Source organism: Manis pentadactyla, chromosome 19 (assembly GCF_030020395.1).
Source record: "Manis pentadactyla isolate mManPen7 chromosome 19, mManPen7.hap1, whole genome shotgun sequence".
Classification (NCBI taxonomy): domain Eukaryota; kingdom Metazoa; phylum Chordata; class Mammalia; order Pholidota; family Manidae; genus Manis; species Manis pentadactyla.
Genome location: NC_080037.1, coordinates 8185033 through 8210511, shown reverse-complemented (window position 1 = coordinate 8210511; position 25479 = coordinate 8185033). Strand labels below are relative to the sequence as shown.

The following is a 25479-nucleotide window of genomic DNA, read 5'->3' as shown; positions in this document are numbered from 1 at the left end:
ATGAATGAGACAGAGTATTTCTGCTCTCATGGAATTTTCAGTTTAATTGTGCAGATAAACGAATAATCACTGTACATGCTGACAAGGGCCATGATACACTCATGACTTGTTCCCAAGAGAGACCACCCCTGGTCCTTTTGCTTCCTCTTTCCCCTTTTGCTTCCTCTTTCCCCTCTTAGCCATCCTATAAATGAAGACGGAGTTACTCTTTCTAAGGAACCAGATCTTCATACTTACAAGACTACAACAGCCTGAACCTGCCCCAACTGGAACATGTTTATCGGCAAGAACTGGAAGGACTGAGGAAGTTCACTCTAGACAAAAGACGACTCCAGGAGACCACAGGGGTTCTTTTTACATGCTGAAGGCACTGTTTTATAGAGAAGCAAGTAATCAATGGCCCAAACAATTCCCCAACATGCATCTGTAGGCCTGTAGCCTAGAACACCTGCCATGTTCCAGCAGACTATGCTTGGTTCTAGGGATAATAATAATGCTAAAAATCCTAAAAATAATCCTAAAAATACTAAGAGGTATGGTATGAAAGGCAAACCTGGGAGTTGTTAATTATTAAACTAACAGTTTTGCAGACACTAGGGAAAGACCAATGATCTCTTTGAGAGAAGGAAGTGGGGGTATATGGTAGGCAAGGATAACAGTGGGCAACCGAGAAATAACTGACTCTAGGGCATCTAAAACAAACCCTATTTTTTTGTTTTTGTTTTCATTTGTTTATTTCTTGGTGATTCAGTGAGAAGGGGTTGAAAATTGGGGTTTGGGATCAGTCTCTCCAGGCTCCAAATCCTGCTTCAGTCACCTGCCTGTGTGATCTTAGGCAAGACACTTCAACTTTGTGAGAAGAGATTTCCTCACTTGTAACAATGAGGATAATAATATACACCTCAAAGAAATCAATTAAGGCAACAGAGGATGTGATAAATGCTCCTGTGTGTGGGAGAACAAACCAGTAAGTCATTGTTAGCTTCATTCATACTTATTCAATGTCACAGAAACTTCAATGGGGGAGTCATACTGAAAATGTTAAAAGGAAGTACTTAAAAAGAACAAAACCAGAACCTAGATGGGAGGAAGGATGGGTATATTTTGGAACATTCTGGTTATAAATAACAGAAATTTAACCTGAATTAGGTAAGGAAAAAAAGGTAAGAATAAAAGAATGAAACAGCTCACATAACTCAAAGATCCACAATAGGTGAGGCTGGATCCTGGGGTTTGAATGACATCATCAGTTGTCTTTCTCTTAATTTCTTGGCTCTCATTCTTCTGTGAAGTTTTTTTCTCGGGTAGGTATTCTGTCATTTGTAGCAAAAATAGCTGGTGGCATCTCTAGGCTTACGCATGGTCTTTTGTGCTTACAGTTTTGAAGTAACGGAATTTCAGAAGTCACATCAATCTCTGAAGAGCCCTCTCTCTGCGGGGGCAGCGCGCCATCTCTGAGCTAATCACTGCGTAGGGCTGGGGAAGGCAACTCCAACCGACCTCCACGGATCCCACGCCCAGCACAGCTGTGGGGTCCCTTCTCTTCCAAGACTGTCTTGAGCAGATAATCCAGGCTGGCCAATCAGAAAACTCTAACCCCCCTGAGCACAGCTGGAAGGAGACTGAAGTTCAAGATATATAATAAGGCTGTTGATGTTACAGGTGGCAGTGGAACTGAAGCCAAAAAGAGAGTATGGCTTCTCCTCACCAAGACCCAGACCAATAAATTTAACATCAAAGACAATTGCTAGTGTCAGGAACACTTTGATTCTGGCAAAGGGCTCCCGCCCTGGGTCCCACATTTTAGAGGGATTCATATCAAACACAGATAAAAATGAATTTATTAAAAAACATAATGGTACTCCTGCCCCCGGATTCCAGTGTTCAGCAATGGCCTAGGGACATATAATCCTAATACCTGCTTTTATAACTAACACCTTTTATTTCCCCAGAGAAACACTTCACATCTCTTGTCCTTTGTCCTCAAAATAAAAGGCAATTGTGTCTAAAAACCATTAAGTTGGTGGGTTGTGGCATATGAAATGGATACTGCTTAGCATGAAAGGAGGTTTGAATGGCAGAAGCTCTTAGGACAGAATAAAACAAATTAATTAACTTGTCAAATTTGTCCTCTCTGATAATATGAATGCAGTAAATTCTTGTTTAAAGGATTATCGTTTCCCAGTAGTACCTATTGTCCATTTTCTTGCTTCTCTTTGCATTCTAATTTGTAGTTCCACAGAGACTCACCGACTAGCACAGGTTGCACGTGGCAGAGGAGAGATGCTTTGCAGTGTTAAACAATTCACATTACTCTTAAATTTAGATATTTGCAGCCAACATAATATGCATAATGTTCTAAAATCATGGCACCATTTCTTTACATTGGCAAGTAAACACTGAACTCTAGAATCATGAGTATCTTTATAAAGATACGATTTAAATAGTTTCAAATATTAATTAAAACTTTCAGCTTAAAATAATTCTCATTAAAATTTTTATACATATTAATTATAATCCATAATTGTCTTTTAGTTTTAACACATCTAAATATTTTAGAAGAAAAGTAACTTTCTTGAAAAAATATATTTTCTTCATAAAATCCACATTTATTTTAATTTGCATTTTTGATGAAAATGTGTTCAAATTTTGTACCATTTGAAGGAAGGCTTTTTAAAAATTCTTTAGATCAAGAAGAATAATCAAGAACATGAGATAAATAAGACTTAAAAAATTTGCAAGTGTCCATCAATAGATGAATAGATAAAGATGTGAGCTATATGTGCATGTGTGTGTGTATACACACACAATGGAATATTATTCAGCCACGAAAAGGGGGAATCCTGCTGTTTATAACAAAACAGAAGAGCCCTGAGGGCACCGTACCAAGTGAAGTCAGTCAGACAGAGAAAGACAAATACTGTATGGTATCAGTTATATTTAGAATCTTAAAAAACAAACTCATACAAACAGAAAAAACTGGTGGTTTGCCTAAAGCTGAGGGTGAGGAAAAATGGAGAGATACTGTTCAAAGGGTACAAACTTTCAGTTATAAGATGATAAATGCTGGGGATCTAATGTACAGCATGGTGATTATAGCTAATAATACTGTATTATATATTTGAAAGTTGCTGAGAGTAGATTTTAAATGTTCTCACCAAAAAAAGAAATGGTAATTATGTGACAGGATGGAGGTGTTAGCTAATGCTATGCTGTTAATCATTTTGCAATATATAAATGGATCAAATCAACATGTTGTACACCTTAAAGTTGCACAATGTTACATGTCAATTATATCTCAATAAAGCCAGAGGGGGTAAAAGCAAAGCTAGTTTTAACCAGCTTGTTAGCTGGGCTAACTTTTGCTTTAAAAAAGTTTTCTCAACCCCTATTACATAATTTATGGAAAGTCCAATGCCTGCCCCTTGATTTGTTTGAATCCTCAGAGGTTTAATTCTCATCTTTACCTCTGGTTCCCATGACCTTAGCTCAGTTCATAGATGGCCTCCTGTCCAGAACATACTGCCCCATTCATGTATTCATCTTGGTATGGAACCCCTTTCCGTCTGCTTGAAACTTCTCACATAAGGGGTGTATCAAATTTTTCTAAAAGTTTGCGATGATGGGCAGGGTTCTAGAGCACACAAGTCATTGCGGAAATGCACACTCACAAGTGAGTGCTGGTCATCCCTGCCCGAAAAGTTATTTCAGCCAGTGTCCCCTGAGAAGTGTTCAAGTTCACGGCAGCTACATGGATTTACAGGCATCCCACCATCTTACTGACTCTTTTTCCCTCCCATCTTTTTTCCCATCTTTTCCTCACACGTCTCTCCCATATCCACCCCCTCCTAGGAGCTGTGAATCATTTTCATACTATAATGCGGAACAAAGCTCTCTCTAGCCTTTGCTCTAAAATTAAAGTTACAGGTCCACCTTGTTGTACCCAAACCCATTAAGGTGCTTGGCAAAGGGGCTGTTTACTACATTAGTAGTGGCACAAAAGATCAGCAGAGTTCCTGAGATTATTTTTAACACAATCCATCCCCCTCCCTCTTAGAAGGCAGTTGTTGTTTTAAATAGCAGTATTCTTTTTCTTTTTTTTTAAGTTCACCAGAAATAGTTTCATAATAGCACAAGAATATATGCCTGTACCTCTCAGGACATAAGCGTAACAGCATGGTTGCTGCTAGTGGGTATTGAATTCATTCAGGATCACACAATAATTGGACTGACAGCATAGCTTTATTTCGAGTGAAACCTCCTTGTAGAGACAAATGAGCAAAGTTAAAATGGAGGGACTATTGTGGATCTGAAAAAAACAGCTTTCATGGTCCAGTCCAAACGGGGGACAGCTCCGCAGGGGTGCTTACTCGAGTGTTCAGATACCCTGGGCCGGAGAGAGCACTGTGACCCTCGTTTCCTCACAGGAAGGTGCTAGAGATTAGGACTTGGGTGAGGGGGACGTTAACTGCCTCAGTTTACCAAGTGGCACTCCATGAAGGAAGACCTGCCTACTGGTAGACAAGAGCATCTCAGGCAGCATTAGATCCTCCCGCTCAGCCATACACATCTTTGGAAAAGGAGAGAGTCGGCTTCTTCGGCTTCCTGCTTCCCCTTCTATCCTCACCACGACTCTGCCTTAACCGAGTATTAAAAGCCTCCCTTGTCCTGGTTGCAGAGAAGCTTCCGCTGATGATTTTTCCCATCATCGCCTGATTCCTTCCCAGCCTCAGGAACCGGAAGTCAGGGTAATTCAGTAGCCCAAGCACGAGCTCCGAATGGCGCTGTTTGGGCCTCGAGGCTCTACTGCCCTGACACAACTGATCGGGCTGAGGAGGCACGTGTGGTTTTGCGGGGTTGCAAGTGCGGCACCAAAAGGCTGGCCTGGCACCTTTCAAACTTCATACACAGGAAGTCCTAGACGGTCTATTTTCCAGATGATTCTCCTTCCCTTTTGTTCACTTCTTTCTAGACACACACATCAACTCATACTTGGATCACCGGAAAAACTCAATAACCAGCCTCTTTGTGTCAAGTCATGCTCCGCCTCTTCCAACCGTTAGCAGAATGGTATTTCCAAAATGCCCATTGGATTATGTCATTTTCATGGTTGAAAGTCTCCAGTGTCTCCCTCTGGGGCCATTTAGGATTAAGTTCATACTTAATGACATGATTAAAATGTCTTAAAAATCTGGGCCCTGCTTATCTTCAAGGCATTATCTCTTTGTATTTCCACCACATTCTCCCCCTACTCACCATCCTATACTCTACGCTCTTGTCATACTAAACTACTTTCTTTTTCACAAAGCTATGGTATTTCCTTAGGCCTTCATGCATTCTGTCCCCTCTGTCTGTAACAAAGATTCAACACACCTGCAGATAAATTCCTCTTCATTTACTTCTCATTTTGGGTGTTACTTCCTACAGGAAGCTTTACTTGACCCCCTAGACTGGAATCAGCGCTCCCTCCATGTGCCCCCATCACATCCTCAGATTCTCCATCATAGCATTCATCACTATCATTACCAATTGTCTTTCTTTCTGAGCTGTAAATTCAGACCACAGGAACTAGATCTTTTACTTTTAATCACAAAAGCCTTGCAGAGTTCCTAGTATACAGAGGGTGCTCAGTAACTCTTTATTAAACTGATCAATGAACATATGGAGAGAAGAAGATAAAAGGTAGCCAAGCAAAAAAAAAGGTAGGCAGAGAGGGAGAAGCAGAGCTGTGGGACTTGTCAGCCACCCAGAGGACCTGCAGAGCTGGTGTGGGTTCGTTGCACCTTCTGGAAACGAATGCACCTATATTACTGTATCTCCATACTTGTTACTACTGGTGAAGTTGCTGGTGACATAGCGGCAACACTTAAAAGGTGATTTTGATGAATTACTGTTGCTTGAGTGTGGACTATCCTGAGAGTGAGAATCTCCTTGGGGTTGTAGTCTTAGGGGGCCTCTCACACTTCTGTGAGTTTCACCTCCAGACACCCACAGAGTTCTTACAGTGAAGAGCTGAGAAAGAGCCCCTCATAGTTCAGCCAGAGGGAGGGGAGGAGTCACGGTTGTGAGGTACAATGGGAGTGTTCTCCCTAACGAAGACCTACGCTCAGGGGGTAAAGATTCATCACCGACCCTCACGCTGCCGGTGGGAAGAACATCTCTCCCGCTCCAGCCCCCGCTGGTATAGCCCCCTCCCTCGGAGTGGAGAGAGAAGGTAAGACGTACTCATCAAACTGATGTCCAGGGACACAGGCCCGCTAAAAGACTGAGATTTAACCATAAGATTATAGAATGCTCCTCCTGTCCCATACCTCACCGCCAGATCGACAGGGCTCCAGTACAGTAACAGCGGCTCACAGTTAAGAACTGTAAGACTTGGACTCTCTCTGAGGAGACGTGGCTATGGAATCCCAAAGTCAATAGAGGAGACAAAAACAAGGCCACTGGAGGAATCTGAAGTCTGGTATCTACAAATATAGCCAAAATTAAGTAGCCCAACTCGTGGCCAGATTAACATAAAACCTCGCCTTAAATGCCTATTTACCTCAGTTTCTATTCTAATACATCATGTCCAGCTTTCAACAAAAAAATTACAAAGTACACTGAGAAGCAAGAATATAGCACAACCAGAAAAGACAAAGCAAGAATCAGAAGGAGCTTCACATATGACTCAATCTTTGGGGATATAAGACAGGGGCTTTAAAAATACTATGAGCAATAAATTAAGAGCTCAGATAGAAAAAGTAGACAACATGCAAGACAGATCAGTAATGTAAGCAGAGATAGGAACTCTAGGAAACAATCAACAGGAAATCCTAGAAATCAAAAAACACTGCAGCTAAGAATGCCTCTGATAGGCTCATCAGCAGACTGCGTGTGAGTAAGGAAAGACTCGGTGAGCGTGAAGATAGGCCGATTGTAACTCCTCAACTGCAGTGCAAAGAGAAAAAAGATTGCCGAAACAAACAGCAGTAAAGAACATCCGAGAACAGGGGGAACATTTTTCAAAAAGTGTAATATATGTAATTAGAATACCAGAAAAAGAAGAAAGAGACAACAAAGAAATGTCTGAACTAAGAATAGAGAGAACTGTCCAAAATTCATGACAGACAACAAACCACAGATCCATTTAGCTCAGTGAACACCAAACAAAATAAATATCAAAAATCCTACAACCAGGCCTAGCGTTCAAACTCCAGAAAGCCAAAGCAAAGTCAAAATCTTGAAAAACCTAGAGGGGAAAAAAAGCACCTTGTTTATAGAGGAACACAGATAAGAATTAAAGCAGGTTTCTAATCAGAAACCACACAGTCAAGAACAGAGTGGGTCAAATATTTAAAGCTTCAAAAGAAAAAAAGTCACCTACCAAGAATTCTGCATCCAGTAAAAATGTACTTCAAAGATGAAAAAGAAATAAAAACTTTTTAAACAAATGAAAACTGAAGGAATCCATTGCCAAAAGATTGGCCTTGTAAGTAATTTTAAAGAAAGTTTTCAGGCATAAGGGTCGGGAGTTGAGATCTACATAAAGAAAGGAAGACATCAAGAAAGGAAAAGTGATGGTAAAATAAAATACTTTATATGTTTCTTATTTTTAAAATATCTAAAATATAACGGCTCAAAGTAATAATACTAACAATGTTGGGTGATTATAGTAAATGGAAAACTAAAATAGTGACTCAAAATCCTAAGAGACTGGAAAGAAAAATTGAGGATACTCAATTATAAGGTACTGTAATACATGTGAAGCAGCCTAATGTTATTTACTGGTGACTTTAAGTTAGGTAAAAATGGATATTGTGAACTCTATTAGCAAATAATAAAAGAGTTAAAAGAAACAATTGATATACTAAGAGATAAAATGTAATCATGTGAAATACTCAATTAGAACCAGAGATGCTAGGAATATAGGGGAAAAAATAGAAATGAAACAATGCAAGGAGTAGGAAACGGATGCAAACATGATAGATAGGAACCCAAATTTATTCTTGATTACTTTACTGTGAATGGCATAAATACACTGACTAAAAGACAGCCTGTCTCTCACTATTGGTCAAAAATCAATTCTTCCCCTCTTGCTCTATAGATTCATCTCGATCCCAATCAAAGTTCCAGCAAGTTATTTTGCACCAAACTGGTCTTTGACAGAGAAGAAAAGCAATTCAATCGAGAAAGGATAGTCTTTGAAAATGGTGCTGGAAATATTGGCCGTACATCATGACAAAAAGAACCCAAAGACCTTACATCCTCTGAGGTCTTCCTCTCCTAAACTCATAACCCCAGTCTAAACATGAGAAAAACATCAGATAAACCCAAACTGAGAGGCAGTTTGCAAAATACCTGGCTAATACTCCTCACAACTGTCGAGCCCATCAAAAACAAGAGTCTGGGAAAATGTCATAGGCAAGAAGAACCTAGGAGACATTACGACTAAATATAATGAGGTGTCCAGTGTGGGATCCCAGAAAAGAAAAAAGACAGTAGGTAAGAATCAAGGATATTTGAATGCAGAATAGCCCATGTTAATAATAATGTGTCAATATTAGTCGTGACAAATATACCCTCCCAATATAAGATGTAAATAATAGGAGAAACTGGGTTCAGGTTATGTGGAAACTGTCCATTTTTTTTTGTAAATATAAAACTGTTTTAAATTTTTTAATTATTGGAAAAAGAAAAGAAGACTCAGAGTGGTTCTGAGGTTGGGACCTTATAGTTCTTGAGGGTGATATTCACGGCAACATTAATTCAATAGGATTAACTTTATAGTACACCAATCACTATACTGCAGTTTTGCGACAATTTCCATTTGTCACCAGGGGTCAGTGGCTGGCATTCTTGTTTGAAGTGGTAATATCAAGAGTCTAACCAGCTAAATCTGGGGTAAGATCAAGCTATTTGAGGCCCATCTTGGGCAAGTTCTCTGGAGATTCCTATTTTGTAAAAAATCTCATTGTTATTAATATTGTGGCCCTGATTTTCTCAGAAATCTCTGCCTAGAATCTTTTATGTTGGGCTGGTGGCTGCAATGGAACCTTACAACTTGGCTCTCAATTGTGCTGAGAAAGGTATGGAAAAATTCATGACCAGAAACTTACCGTCTCACCCAGCCTTGCCCAGCCCTGTGTGTATTCCATATCCAAGAAAACACTTCGGTCTGATCCTTTATGCTTGGAGTCACCCCCAGCCAACTTCAGCTCATCAGTGAAATTCTGGATCCTTTAAGTCTATTTTTCCATTTCCTACTCTGTAAAGCAATTGTTAGAATATTCCAGCAAGGTAATTATATTTTCTAAATCTACTATACCAAATCATCACAATCTTGGTGGCTGAAGACAGAAATTTACCCTTTCACAGTTGTGGGGACTGGAAGTGTGACATCAAGGTGCACCAGACCTGTGCTCCCCCGAGGCTCTGGGGGACACTCCTTTACCTCTGCTTCTGGTGGTCCCTGGTGTGCCTTGATTTGTGGCACTTTAACCTAATCTCTACTTTTGTCTTTGCATGTCTCTGTATGTATCTATGTCTTCTCCTTTTCTGCCTCTTGAGAAGACACTTGACATTAGATTTCGAGTCCAGCTTAATGCAGGATAAATCAATCCTTACCTTAATTATATCTGCAACAACCCTTATTCCAAATAAGGAACATTCTGAGGTTCTGGGTGGACATAGCTTTTGGGGGAGCCGCATTCAACCCACCAGGATAATAACTGTAAGTTTTGATCCTGCCCTAGTATCCTCTGCCTGGTGAAGAGCAATACATTATTTCCTATGTCTCAAATGCCCTAAGAGAAATTATATTTCTACTTTCTGTAGGGTAGTGTAGGTTAACTACATGTCAACTTTCATTGCTTTTGCTTAGAATTGCTTCAATTAAGTTTGGTAGCACTTGTTTGAAAGCCTTGATTTCTTTTTTAAATGAGAATGTGAGTTATTTAAGAAACACAATTCATTTGGCAAAAAACCAAAATCTTAAAAAATATGCAATTCCAGGAGGAAACAATCAGAAGAGCCCTTTCTAAAGGCAATAAACTTAAGATTCCAATCTGATAGGCATACTATATATAGTATACTAGCATCTCTTTTTATAAGCATGCTATCTATACTATACTCTTCTGATAAGCGTGCTATAGTATTATACTACCAACACTTAGCTTGAAGTTTCTTATCAATGTGAACAAGCAGAAGGGAACTCCCACTAAAATAAAGCCAGTCACCTCACACAATTGGAGCTGTTTCATCTTAACCGCAGACCTGAATGGGAAAATGTTTGTTTAATCAGCAATTCCCATGAATTATGTTCTGACAGATGGGAAGCCATCCACAGGGTGTTTGCCAGCCTACACCAACCTCTGTTTGAATAGTTTTTCTGGTCCTTAGTGCTTAACATGAACTCATTTGAAACAAAAAAATTGGGCAGGATTTTCTGGATAATTGGGCAGGAGAAGTAGTTCTCTCTGAAGTTCGGTACGCCTCTGCCAAGGGGAGCTGGTGGCAAGGGTGTCACTGATTAGGACTTAATTAGGATGAAGAATCAGGAAGACCCTGAAGAATGCAGTCTGTCTGGATAGAGGAGAAAGTCATATTGGGGTAATCAAGGAGAATTCTCTAGGGGAAGAAGAAAAGGCAATGTGCTTTAGGAATGACAAGGGAAACCAGGGTGTTAAGTAGCCAGGAAGCCATAGCTATGATCAAAGGCACTTACTGATGACATCATAGGCTACCTACCAAAAACAAAATGAAACAAAACAAAAATGGGTGTCCTGCAAGAAAGGGAAATGGGAGGGTTCAGTCCTAAGAGGCTGGCCAGGAATTAAGAAAGAGTGATTTGAGGTTGGTGTGTAAAGAAATTAAAAAGTGAACTGCTTGCCCAGTCACACAGAATTCATGGAAGAGCCGGCACTTGAATCCAAATCCTCCCAGCTCTGAGTATGATAGTCCCTCCACTGTCCATTTGGTTTCTCCGCGGTGCAGGTCTATTTCTGTCTTTGCCAAAAGGGAAACCAGATGGAGGCACACATGAATTAAGGCTTACAAGTTTCCCCACCCTCTAATTGTCACTGGTTCCCCCCGACCCTGCCACCCCAGCACCCCAGGGACGGTAATCTCAATTTTTATCAAACATATTCTGGTTGTCAAATGTTTGCTGATTTTGTCACATACACAGTTAGTTCTCCCAGATGCTGGTTAGGATCAACCTGTCCTTTGACAGGCACACGTAATTACTTAGAATTGATGCAAATCTACCATATGGCTGAAGGGAAGTCCAACACCCTATTACAATGTCTGCAAATTCATCAGGATTCTTGCTCCTAATTCTGATTTCTTGATTCTATTTGATCTTCCAGGTCCTTACTTCCTGTGGCTATTATCTTTTTTTGATTCTATACTAACACAGGAGACGAATCCAGCTCATTTCTCTAATTTGCCACCAAGTAGCAGATAGCCAGATATTTGTTTTTGTAGCAGCACTAATGGCAGGAGGGGATGGAGAAAGGTTGCATTATAGTGCCACACTGTAGATTGTTTGTAAAAATTCCTCCACCATCTTGACTCGTTACAATCTCCCCCTGTACCACATTCTTTATAGGTCATCATCTATGCCAGACGATCAAGCCTTCTGCCCTTTCTCCTCTGTTCAATTTCCTGTTGCAAGAGGGTCACCACAATTCAGGTCATTTCTTATGCAGAGCAGCTGTAAATCTGCTCATCTGTCCCTTCCCAACAATGACCTGGGATGTCCTGGAAGAAAGAGAAAGTAGGAGCTCAACATTGTAACACAAAGCGGCCTAAAGAGGCATTTTGTTACTGAAAAGACGCCCCGCTCCAGAGAGAAGGGAGAAGTTGCTCAAGAACTAAACTGCTTTAAATGGCATTGTTTATGCTATTATGTTTTATTTGCTGTATGTCATATCCCAAAACTAAGAGTTGAGATGAGCTCCTACACCAGGATCTTTCTCACAAATAAAACGGGGGGCCAGAACTTAACCTCAGCCCTCTGCACAAGCATCTAACAAGGGGAGGGATCAGGCTCTGAATACCTGAAAATGTTTATTTGAAGGAGAAAAGACAGTTTCTTGTCAGAGGACTGTGCAAACGAGGGAGAAGCTTAACTTTATTAGCTTCTCAGTAAACGCAGCTCGGAGCCAGCTCTTCCCAGTTCATCTAGAGCTCGGCTAGATACCTAAGCTTAACTATCACCGAAATAAGGCTTCCTCCAAACTGGCCTGACGCAGGGCACCAAATGCCCTTTTGTACATATAGAAAACCATTGCACAGGTAACCTTGACATTCATTAATCAAAACTTAAAACAAAAAATGGACACAGTGTAATATAACTTAATAATATCAGTGCAAGCTTCCTCTCCAGGCTGGTCTTGCCTTTAAAGGCCTTGTTCAGTGAACAATCTCCTAGAAAAACAATAACTTGTGTAAATTTTTCTTAAAAATCATGATAGTCAATGCTTTCTAAGCTCTTAGTAAATGCTTGACACTGAGCTAAAAGATTTTTTCATGCAGTACTGCATTTGATCTTTACAATAAATCTTTGAAGTGTGTGCTATCTTTATTCTCTGTTTTACAAATAAGAACAGTGAGGCTGATAGAGTTTTTATTTTTCCCAGAGCACGGAGACAAGTTCACTCCCAAACAAAGGGATCTGTCACGGCAGAGGTCAGATACCGACCATCACACGGCACTGCCTTTGAGTGACAGGAAACGGCGTCTCCCTGAGAAACGAGCTGCAGCCCCAGCTCTCTGTGTGTGGGGCTTTCCAACGGACCTGGTCCAGTCGGATGGGCAGTGAAGCACATGACAAGCCCTTTCCCAGCGTTACCCGTGTCTTTTCTCCTTCGGGCAGTTCATTCTCAGTGTACCTCCTCTCACAGTGTCAGCAACGTGAGGGCCGACACCTCAGCTGTGTTCCCCGTGCCTGGAATGGCGCTTCCCTCTGACAGAGGGGGTGTAAACAAAGGCACTGGGAAGAACACAGCGTCATTTCTGTGGTTTCCTAACAAAAGGGCATGACCTGAATCTGATCATAAGGACACATCGGATAAATCTAAGCTAAGGGGCATTCTACAAAACCATCGGCCTATATTCTTCAAATTGTCAATGTCATGAACTACAAAGAAATACCGAAGAACTGTTCTGGATAAAAGAAGACTAAAGAGACATGACCTGTAATGGGTGATCTGGAATTTTCTTTTGTCCTAAGAGGTATTAATGGAATAACTTGTAAAAACAAAACAAAATCTATAGATTAGCTTATTGTATCAATGTTAATTTCTTGATTTTGATAATTGTTATGTAAGACAATGTTTCTTGTCCTTTTTAAAAAATTACATTTAAGTGATATTCAAATTAATTTTGACCTGATAAGATAAATTGAATTCTGAGAAATAAAATTTTGTTGGGCAGGCTTGAGCTTTGGAGAACCACAGGTCATTTGTAGTATCTCAGCTGTTTCTTTGCCCATAGAATCAAATACCCCAATAAGTGATATCACCCCCATGAAGAATGATGTAAGAGAATACCATTACTTTTAGGAAATATACATTAAAGTATTTAGGGGTAAAGGAATCATGTCTATAATTGACTCTCAGCAGTTAAAAAAAAAAGATGTAGATGAAAAATATACATACGTATACATGTAGACATGCACACACGTGGGTGTGTGGGTGCATATGTGTGTCGAGGGGAACTAGAAAGCAAATATGGTAAAACATTAACATTTGGAAAATCCAATTGAAAAACATATGGGGCATAAGGATCAATATATAAACCAATGGAATAGAACCGAGAGCATGGAAATAAACCCTTGAATATATAGTTAGTTTAATTTCAACCAGGGTGTCAACATCATTTAATGGGGAAAGGACAGTCTTTTTAACAAATGGTGCTGGGAAAACTATATCTACATACAAAAGAATGAAGTTGGACCCTCACTTTATACTACATGCAAAATTAACTCAAAATGAACCAAAGAACCTAAGTGTAAGAGCTAAAACTATACAACTCTTAGAAGACATAGAGAAAAATCTTTGTGACATTGGATTTGGCAGTGATTTCTTGAATATGCACCAAAACCACAGGCAACAAGAGAGAAATAGGTAAACTGGACTTCATCAAAATTAAAAACTTTTGTGCATCAAAGGATATTTTCAAGAAAAGACAACCTACAGAATTGGAGAAAATATTTACAAATCATACATATACCTGATTGGGGATTGGTATCTAGAACTCCTACAATGAAAAAATAAAACAATTCAAAAAGGGGCAAAGAATTTGAAGACATTTCTCCAAAGAAGATATACAAATGATCGATATAAGTGCATGAAAAGATGTTCAGTATCATTAGCTAGCCATCAAGGAAATACAAATCAAAACCACAATGATATACCACATCACATCTATTAGAATGGCTATAATATATATATTTTTTTAATAAAAATAACAAGTGTTGATGAGGAAGTGGAGAAATCGGAACCTTATTTATTGCTGGTGGGAATGTAAAATGGAGCAGGAACTGTGGAAAAGAGCTTGGTGGCACCCCAGCAAGTTAAATGGTCCAGCAGTTCCGCTCCTGGGTCTGTACACAAAAGAACTGAAAACAGGAGCCTGAATATACACTTGCACACCGATGTTCTGAGCACATACCTAATACCTTCACAAAACCTAAAAGGTGAAAACACCCCAAGTGCCCATCCACAGATGAATGGTTCAACAAAATGCGGTTGATCCAACACATACCTATAACCAATAACTGCAACGGAATATTATTCACCCTTAAAAAGAAATGAAATTCTGAGGCCTACTACAACATGGATAAACCTTAAAAACATGCTGAATGAAGTAAACAAGACACAAAAGGACAAATATTATGTGATTCCACTTATATAAATTACCTAGAAGAGGCAAATTTATAGAGATAGAAAGTAAATGAAGTAACCAGGGGCTGCGAGGAAGAGAAAATGGAGAGTGATTGTTTAATGGGTACAGAGTATCTCTTTGGAATGATGAAGAATGCGCAGTGGTGATGGTTACACACATTGTGAATGTACTTAATACCACTGATGTACACTTAAAAATAGTTAAAATGGTAAATTGACTCCAGCTGGCACAAATGGAAGGAAGCAAGAGGCACTTAGAGGGGCTTGACAATGCCCTCTCTATACCCAATTGAGACTTTGCTCCTCGATTTTCTGTGGACATAGAAAGAGCTTATTACATTGGTCCAAGTGCTACAGAACAAGAGGCGCACACAGGTGAGGCTGTGTGCAGGATTCCTCTAGAACCAGGACATGTCAGCAGTGTCTGCAGATAGAGACAAGACAAAAATTATCCTACCAACTTCAGGTTAACAATTGTTTACGATATGTTCTATCTCCAGATAGAGCTTATGGAGTTTACATAGAGCTTACGAATATGTTCTATTATTTATATGTGATGGAGAAATTAAAGATTTTATAAGGTAAGTTGTTTTCTCTAACTTGCTTGTCTGGTTCAACTCAATTACAGGGAAGTAAATAAGGCTGCTGTACAAAGGTGTACAAAGGTGTACAAGGAACCAAGGCTGTGGGACAGTTTGTCTCTCCTGCTCTCACACCTGCTCCTGGGCACTTCGCCCTTAGAGGATTTTCCATGTGGAGCTGAAAGTGGCTAAGGATAAATAAATGTGCGGTTAATTATTTCTACAGGAGTGTGACTTGGTTTTCCTCAGCCCTTCCCATGTCCTTGGACTCTGTGGTCTGTTTCCTGTCCCCACAGTGGGAGCCGCTCCAAGGGCACAGCCTTGAAAGAGTGACGCGGTGTGGAGACCGTCTGGATGGTGCATGTGACTGAAGCCCATTAAGGCCTCTTTATAAACTTTTAGGATTCTGGCAGGCAGGTGCTGAGATCTACTCGTCTTGTAGCTACCCAAGACACGTCCTGTAAGTCCTCCTGCTTATCAGACCTGCCACTACTGATCTGGGGCGACCTGCCTCTTCCTTCAGGCCTTCCCTGCCCTCTGTGTACAGAGGCCAGTGTGCCGAGCAGCGAGGCCCCAAGCCCATTGCTCATTCTTGAACTAAAGGGAACAGTGTTCTCATCTACAGCCAAGCCAACCTTCCTTTCTCTGGCCCTAGGGATCCCTGGAGAAAGAGTCATGTCTCCCATCTTAACCACCACGTCTTCCTGTCTCCACCCTAAGTCTCCCCCACATAAAAAGCCTTCTCTGTTTTTCTAGGTTGGGAACTTCCCCCAACGACCCTCAGGACCTCTCTGCCTACCTCCCTGTGATGTGAATGTGACAGTGGAGAGGACACTCACCGACAGAAGTCCTACAAGGGGAAGACACTCACCACCTGGCTTCCTACCCCCTTCCTTCAAGGACAAGTCTTTCTCTAGCTAACGGGAGTCAAATTTAGACGATAACCATACATCAGAATGGAGAGTGATGCGCCTTACTCCTTGGTCACCTCTTTCGGGTCTTGTGACTGCCCCATCTCTGGTACCTTCCCACTTCCTACTTTCTCCTGACGAGTCTGAGCTTGTCAGATAAGGAAACAGGCTCCATGTTTTCAAGAGGGTACAGCCTCTCTGACATTTACTATCTGTGTTTCCAGGTCTGGGGACAACGTGGACATATGAAGGACTGGTATCCCATCAGAGAACTGACATCAGTCACTATGTAGGTCAGTGGGGGGCTTTGAAAGGGAAGCCAGAAGGGAAGTCCTCCATTTCTCAGCCTTGTTCCTTTAAAACGGAACCTACGGAAGACTTTGCAGTGGAAATCAACTGAACAGGTCTGGGAGTTGGTGATCAGAAGTTCCTGTTCATGACTCAACAACCACTCTGAGTTTATCACTGCAAGACAAGTTAGTGGTTTTGACCGTTATACCATTGTACACGACTTTTTTTTTTCTTTGTTATACATTTGGTTCATTTATACCCTTAACAAGGCATTGGTTAAACTTATGCACACATAAGGAACATTCATGTTGAAATAAGGCATGTGAATGAGGAGCAGAAAAATGACCCCCCAGAATTCATCTGGAGATTCTCTTTACAAATAAGAAGTAACAATAATTGTGAAAAATTTAAATTTATAAGAAAAGTAAAGTTTTAAAATTATATATCAAATTCCATGTATTTTCTATGTCATATTTGTTATAATTGCTTCCTCTTTTTAAAGTAATAACATTTATGGATATAAACAGAAACTCACTCCTGACCTTCACCCTTCCTTCCTTCCTTTCTTCTTATTTCCTTCCTCCCTCCCTTCCTCTCTCCCTCCTCAGAGGTAACCACTCTTGAATGTGTGTGTGAATTATTCCTTTGTATGTTTATATGTTAGTACATATGGCTCTGTTTATAAATATATGGCACTATTTGAAATTTACATTTGCATTCTATTTTTGAAATTTATCCATCTTGATTGTCAAAGAGACCCTAATCTGATCGACATCCTACAGAATATCAAGATGTCTTTAGCATTTAATTAAAACCTTGGAAAGTAAGTACTTGGAACCCAAGCATGAGTATTATTTAGAAAAAAATTGCATGTGTTTTGTTATGCTTTTAATATCAGAAATGCAAATCAAATCATCAGAAATGTTTGTATGTTTCTAACACAGCAAAAAACATTTAAAATTTCAATCATCATTTTAATACATATGAATGAAATGTGGTATATGTCATTTTGTATCTGTCCATAAATTATATTCTTTCTTTCATAATTATTTTAAATTTAATTTAATAATGTGGAACACTAATTAAACATGGATAGGTCAAATATGTCTTTTTAGATATGTATTGTGGGTATCATTTAAGACTAATAAAATTAATTTAATGCAACCTTTAGTTGTAATAATTGATCTGAAGTAACATTTTATGGACAATAACTTATTTATTTTAATGTTATGCCAAAATATACCATGAAAAATGATTTTTAAAATTCCTTAGGGAATCTTTGAAATCATATGTTACTATGAAAGGAGTTTTAGAATTGAAATAGAGAAAGGAATCAAGATTGATTTTGACCAATCTAAAATTATACAAACAAGACAGGATCTTAAAATGCATTAATTCTCATAACTCCATTTCTGACTCATATGATATTATTATCCCAAAACTAGCTGGCTTGCTCTCAATCACCCAAAAGAATTATTAAGTCTAAAGCACCAACCTACAGACTCCTGACCCAAATAAATGTTCATTGTTTTAAAAACTGAGTTTTGAGGTGGCCCATTACACAGCATGGTTAAGTGGAAGTGAAATGCCACAGCTAACGAGGGTAGCTTTTGTTATTTGCAACTGGGAGCCTTAACTCGGACAACTTCCTCTAATTCTTCTCATCAAGCTGGAAACACTCAGTTGAGTTCATTCCCTAAGCAGTTTTAGGGCTCTTATTTCCAGTTACTCAAAATGATGGGTGCTGGAGATCATGCTATGGAGGAAAATACACATGACCCACATGTTCTTGGATTTTAAATTCCTATAATGTGTGATGAATCAAAAAGGGGCAACCGACACAGCTACCTAACGAAGAGTTTTTATGGGAGACAGAGAAACAAACACCAGGATGAAATGTAAGCAGTCAGGTTTGTAAGTCAGCGATTCAGGTCATAACATGACTAACATGTTCGCAGTACCAAAGCGCTGTTCCCTGCCCTCTCAAGGTGGGCTCCGTCAATTCGTCTTCTCAGACAACTCCTCTGAGCTCCTCATTTCCTAGCTGATGTCCCGATTCCAGATGAAGGGCCTCATCTGGACACCCAACATCCAGGAGCTCCTCTATGGGCAAACCAGCCACCTCTTCAAGACCACGAGAGCTAGATCTCCACGCTGCCAGAGCCACGGTCTCCACCTCACGGGTTCTGAAGTCCACAGCCACCTGAATCAACGCTAGCGTTCAGGTCCTGGTGATACCCCAGCCCCTCCGCATGGGGAGAAATGGCTCCTCCAGCAGCCCCCCGGCAGGCTCATCTTATAGAACGAACAATCGATGGCCACAATTCCCTCACACACATCAGGAAACAAAAGGTCCCCCTTTGGGAGCACACAGAGCCTCTTTCCCTGGGTAGGACCCGAACAGCAGCAAACTGAGCAGTTGGAGGAGAAAGACCCTACACCTGAAACAACAGAGCAAAAAGCACCAAATTTGTTTCCCAACCATTACCCTGTTTCAGTTAATGTGATTTCACCACTTAAAAGCTGCCTTCTGCTGCAGAAACAAAGCCTGTGACCCTGGAAGCTCAAAGCAGCAGCCCAACAGTGAGCATCTCTCCGTTGTCTCGCCTGCTGCCACTCCTCCCACTACTCCTGAAGCCCCACGGAGAGTGTGATGGGGGGGCGCCCCCTGCGTGCCCTGCTCCTCCCACGCTCTCAGGAGGTGTGACACAGTCGGGCATGTGCCGAGCCTCCTTGGGAAGAAGTTTCCCACGTCCCACAGGCCCTGGGGTACCGCATCTTCTGTTGTCATTGCTGCTGGGGCTGTTTTGAGGGAGATGTGCCGGAAGACGGTGTATGTGGTCTATTGCTGCAGGACATACCACCTCAAAACCTCGTGACTTAAGATAATGAACATCTACCATGGCAGACTTTCTGTGGCTCAGGAAGCAGGGAGAGTAGAGGTCTCTCTTGAGGTTGCAATCAACCAGAACTGTCGTCTCTTTTGAAGGCTCAACGAGGGGAGGATCTGCTTCCAAGCTCACTCCCGTGGCTACTGTCTGGATTCCGTTCTTTACAGGCTGTTGGGTTGGGAGCCCCAGTTCCTCACTGGCTACTGGCCAGAGGCTTCCCTAAGTTCCCTGCCACGTGGGCCTTTCTACAGAGCAGCCCACATGGCGGCTGGCTTCTCCAACAGTGAGCGAGCCCACATAGAAAGGGTTCTACACAAAGGCCACAGTCTTTTCATAGACGGTCACATGGTCTGGCTCAGTCTATTCATCAGAAGGGAGTTAACCCACAATCAAGGGGAGGAGAATTATTTTTGAACAATTATTTTTAAGGCCACCGCAGACATTCGTGAGTAAGGATATGCCTGCCGTAAGGAAGCCCCTGGACTAGAGAAAGGAGAGCTGGTTTTGCTTATACGTGGGAACACCATTTCCTCTCACCTGAGGGAGGAAGGAGGGACATGCAGTTTTTATTAGAAAAAGAAAAGTTGTTACAGGGATTCAGGTGTTCACACTCTGATCCATCTCCATCCTTCAGTCTGGGTCACATGGAAGGAAATATGAAATCTTAGAAGGATCTTGGACTTTAATCAGAAAACCAGTTTCTCCCAAATGAACTGAATTCCCTTTGTGAAGTTGCTGACATCTGAGTCTCAGTTTCTTAATCTATGAGATGGGGATAAAAATCACATTAATCTTATAAAAAGTTATTATAAAGATTGGATGAGATCAATTAGAGATCGAATGTACCTTGTAATGCGTAAATGTTATAGAAAGCTTTTTCCAGCAGTAAAAAATGTTCTGCATCCTTTATTTTTTTTTTTCCTGTTACTGCCACTAAGCCCAACCTCATCTTCTCAAGTTTGAGATGCTCGCTTCTCTGTCATATCACTGGCACCAGTAAGCTATTCAAACACCACTGTCTGGCTAAGCAGGCTGTTCCGCCGTAGGTCTGAATACTGACAAGGTCACAAATCACATGAAGGGAGATAAATTCATGGTTTACTTTACCATCCTCCTAATTCATATTGTACTGGCTGACGTCTCTCTCAACACAGAAGTCTGTGATCTCTACAGAGCTCCCTCTCCCTAAATGCTCTGTTCCTATTCTTTGTCCAGGGTGAGCACTTCCTAAGAAACCCCTGAATCTAAGGGAATGTTTTTCCATTTCTTACTATAAAGCACAGCTAACTCAACTCAGGACTTCATAGTGTTTCCAGGCTATGTCTCCCTGGATTAAGTCAGTCATTATTTAACTTATTTCCAGACCATAGTATTTGTTAGATTTGCTTCCCTAAGCAAGGAAAACAGTTGACTCTATAATGACTAAGCCCTTTCTCTCAGGGGTCTTAAGAGGAAAGAAGTCAAAGATAAGTACTTCTGGGATCCTGATGCTGCAGCCGAGGGTAACGAGGGTGGGAAATTGGTGCTGAACTGGCACACAAGAGCTGTGATGAGGGAGTGGGAGTGGGGAGAGGGCAACGTAAAGGACCGTGTGGTTTGCATACGATTCTGGTTCTCAGACTTTGGACTATGAGCATTGGTCCTGAAGAGCCAAAGCTGTAGGTCACGAAAAACCATTGCATCTAACCTCAGTCCAGGTGTTCCGGGGGGGACATGACATCTCAGAACATGACTGGTGGTAGGAGACCATGGAGTGCTGCATACTGCATGTACTACATTTAAGAGTCAGCTGTGTTTCATTTTCCGTGACTGGTGCTTGTTCTGCACAGAGGAAATGTGCAAAGGAGATGGCAGTGCAGATGGATATAGAATGTCTTTAATTCCTCTTTCTAACAGGACAACTCCACCAGAACCTGCCATCTAACACAAATATTTTGCTTCTGTAGTCCCTGAGGTAATGCACACACAGGCACCTTGCAAACTCCAGTGGACTGTATGTACCCTGACAGGGCCTCCTTCCATCCACAGTGAGAAGGAAGCACACAAGAGATCTGACAGAACTCAGTTGTCACATGGTCTTTTCTCTGTCACCTTGAGAGGGAAGGTGTTTATCTTCCCTGAAGACTCAGCCACAGCCTCTGTCCCTGATCCTCAGGGTGAACAAGCCACTGAAGAATGGTGCCCTGTGCCTGAGCGCCTCCCAGACCCCACCCTGCTCCCGGTCTCCTCTCCTGCAACTCCAAGTCCAAGGACCTCAGAGGACAGCACCCGCTGTACACTGGGCGTGCGTGCTCACTGTCAAGGCCCCTGCCTTCCTAGGCCCCAATCCATGCCTGGGCCAGCTGGGTGCCTGCCTCCGGGATTGCAGAACCCGGGAGGGTAGGAAGCTCCTGCAGAGGAAGGGTGTGAGAAAGGGGTAGTAGGGGGCCAGAGGCAAGACTGTCCTGGGACAAGAGCGGGATTCTGATGGGAGGCATTAGGACACAAAACAACCCTTTGTTGGTGAGATAGGGGACACATGGCTGCAGATCACGTGCTCTCCCCAAAGGGGATGTGCCTCTCACGTTACAGTAACAGCCTCCTGAACTGGCAGGCCCTGCCTTATAAAGATAACAGCTATATGGTCACTAGCCCAAGGTGTGGGCTGAAGCCTCCCTTCTCTGGACACGATTTATGTTAGTGATAATCACTCACACATTCACTTTGAAATTAAATGCGCTGGCTTGAACTTTTTTCTGTCTGTTAAGGTGGCGTAAACTATATTTAAAAAGACAAAGGGTACGTAGGCCTTTAATACACAATGTTTATTTTTGCAGATGTTACTGTGGGTGGATTGCACCATAATTTTCTGCAGCATTGATAGGAACTCAGGGGAGCACATTGCTTTCGGTATGGGCGCCAATCTTATAGAAGCCAGTAGAGCTGTGGCAGGTCCTGGGGTGGAAAAACTCTGCAATCTGAAAAACGACGTGGCTGCTGGGAGACTTTACAGGAACGGGCAACTACAGTGAGCAGGGCCCCCAAATAGAGAATCTCAAATGGGGCTTTCTCAGAAGCAGCGTTGTGAGACTGTTTCCATTGACCCTGGCCCAGAACGGATTCCGAGGTGACCCAGATAAAGGCAAAGATTAACTGCCCTGGAGGCCCCTCTTTCTTTCTTGGGTTACTTTCTTGGAGGTGGGCTGCTGGGAGGAGGGAAAGCTTTTATTTGTTCAGGTGATGCTCCATAAACATGGCTCCCTTTTACCGTGAGGGACGCCCACGTCCTTTGTTTGACACGCCCTTTCAATGCATCTTCAGTGGGGACACTGGGACTGTCCCGAAGCGGGAGAAGGATGGTGGGTGGGAGATGTGGATTTGCTTATTTTGACCATCAGCCTTTGATGGACTGGAAGACATTTGGCAAGTTCTTCCTCTTTTACTCCAGGCCACGCAATCCTAAAGCCGAAAACCTTTCCCACAAATCAATACCATTTTCCCCTGTAGCAAGCAACAACAGGAATTAGGAGGCTCCAAGACTTGCTCAGACAAGTGTTTAAACTTAGAGCTTACCCTAGGCACCCCCTGCTCACAGAACATGAGTTCATCGCTACAGAAATGAAGAGGGTGAATGCAGATGGGTATCAGCTCAGGCCCTACAGTAAGAATGAAAATCATGGGCGAATTTCCAGATCTGAGACGGCCAGAGTTAGCTGGGAGGTGGGATTAACAAACTTAATTTCATAAAAGGTCTTCAGATATCCCTGCGCTGTGAACGCAGAACAGCCTAAGCATCAGCCCGCAGGAAGCACACATGAACAGCAGAGAGTTCAGTTGCTGGTGTGACAAGTTACTTACTAACACGTGACACACGAGACTCACTCAGGAAACAGTTCTAACATGAGCTTCAACAAAATTGGAAAAAAAGGTTCCCAAGGCAGGTGAGAACGTTAAAAGCTGATAATGTTCCTTGCGGCATGTCAGGCTCTGTCACCCTCGTCACCGCCCAGAGGAGAAAGTGCTGGTAAGTGGGGAAGGTAATTGTGGCTGTGTTTCCAACACAGCCTGTACACCAGCTGTGCTTTCTTTGAAGGTGTAGAGCTCAGCCTCTACCTGACATTTAGGCTGATCTTTCAACCCATCGCTTTAAATCGGTGTTATTCAGCCCACTTTTCTGCTGTCAACTGATAAGATTGTTCCCTACCAGCTTTTCACCTTAGAAGTGGCATCTGAGCATTCCCCTGGGGAGCCTGTGAGATTAGAAGGATAGGAGAATGATGGGAAATTTGAAATTCAAGTCGGAGGAGCCCTTGGGTCTTTAATGAGGCCCTACCACCAAATTTTGCAACTCTTTCTAGGTAGAGGATGAATGATAGGATCAACATTTTTTTGAGGTTACAACATTACCCTGAGGACGATAGGCTATGTGTCAAATTACAAAGATCCTAGGCCAGAGGTTTCTTGCCAATAGCACGGCGAAGGGCATCCCTGACCTCCTTGTTCCTCAGGGTGTACACCACAGGGTTCAGTAGGGGGGTGATGATGGTGTAGGTCACTGAGATCAGCTGGTCCTGATCCCGGGAGTTCTCTGACCTGGGCTTGAGGTAGGCAATGGAGGCGCAGCCGTAGTGGACGATGACCACCGTGAGGTGGGAGGCGCAGGTGGCAAAGGCCTTCTTCCGGCCCTCAGCCGAGGTGATCCTGAGGATGGTGGAGATGACGAGGACGTAGGAGGTGAAGACCAGGCCCATGGGCACCACAATAACGAGTGAGCTGATGACAAAATTAATTATGTCATGTAAAGTGGTGTCAGCACAGGAGAGTTTCATAACTGGGCGGATGTCACAGAAATAATGGGCCACCTCTCTGTCACAAAAGGGCAGCCTGAACACAGAGGAAATCTGAATTATGGCCACAAGCAGCCCAATGCTGCAGGCCCCCCATGCCAGCTGGGCACACACCCTCTTGTTCATGATGACTGTGTACCTCAAGGGGTTGCAGATGGCCACGTAGCGGTCGTACCCCATTGCTGTGAGCAGAAAGCAGTTGTTGATGGCCAAAGTGATAAAAAAGAACATCTGGGCAGCACAGCCAGCCAAGGAGATGGGTTGGCTTGGGCCTATGAGGCTGGAAAGCATCCTTGGCATAATGACCAATGTGTACATGGTCTCTGAAGCGGACAGCAAGCTCAGAAAGAAGTACATGGGGGTGTGGAGGTGACGGTCAGTGCTGGTGATTGTCACAATGATGACATTGCCGGCCAGAGTTACAAGGTACAAGGCAAGAAATGCCACAAAGAGGGTGAGCTTGTGTTCGTGAAAGCTGGAAAAACCCTGGAAAACAAATTCACTCACCACTGTGTGGTTCTCTCTCTCCGCTGATACATTCCAGGTCTAAAAGATGGAGAAATAGGTCAGTCAGTCAGAATACATCAGTGCCAATGCCGTGAGCAGGAGAACTCCAGGGGAAGGCAACGGCAAGGACCTGGGGTGGGTACCAGGTCACGGAGGACGACAGTCCCCTACAGGCCAAGACAGAAAAACCCAATCAGGTGTCTGGCCCTAGTGCAATTATTTAAATGCACTGATGGCTTAGGGATGACGGTTTTGAAAAAAGGTCTAACTGGCCCCATTTCACTCCTGAAGAAGAGCAGAATCTCATTCCAAACTGCTATGTTTGGACAAGGACTAAAGAAGCATCAAAACTTAGTCTAGAAAAATGTTTAGCTGTAAAAGAGAAATGAAGACTCATCGAAGGAACAAAAGAAGTTATCAAAGGAGCAAAATGTAGATGGCTTCTGCAGTCATTTCTGTAACTGTAAATACCAAGAGACAATGACAACACCCGCACAGCTTCTGCAGAAAATTATATGATTTTCCATTATATATTTTAATCTTCCATTATATAATGGAATATAATCAGAAAAACTATAATC

The 25479-nt window shown here is 42.2% G+C and overlaps 1 protein-coding gene across 1 annotated transcript; it reads right to left on the bottom strand.

The window, feature by feature from the left end:
- Positions 1–19990: 19990 nt before the first annotated feature.
- Positions 19991–24978, bottom strand: LOC118930756 (olfactory receptor 10J1-like). Its single transcript, XM_036922659.2, has one exon. It carries the CDS (start codon positions 24746–24748, stop codon positions 23990–23992), a length of 759 nt encoding a protein of 252 aa, XP_036778554.2. The 5' UTR covers positions 24749–24978; the 3' UTR covers positions 19991–23989.
- Between the last annotated feature and the right edge of the window lie 501 nt (positions 24979–25479).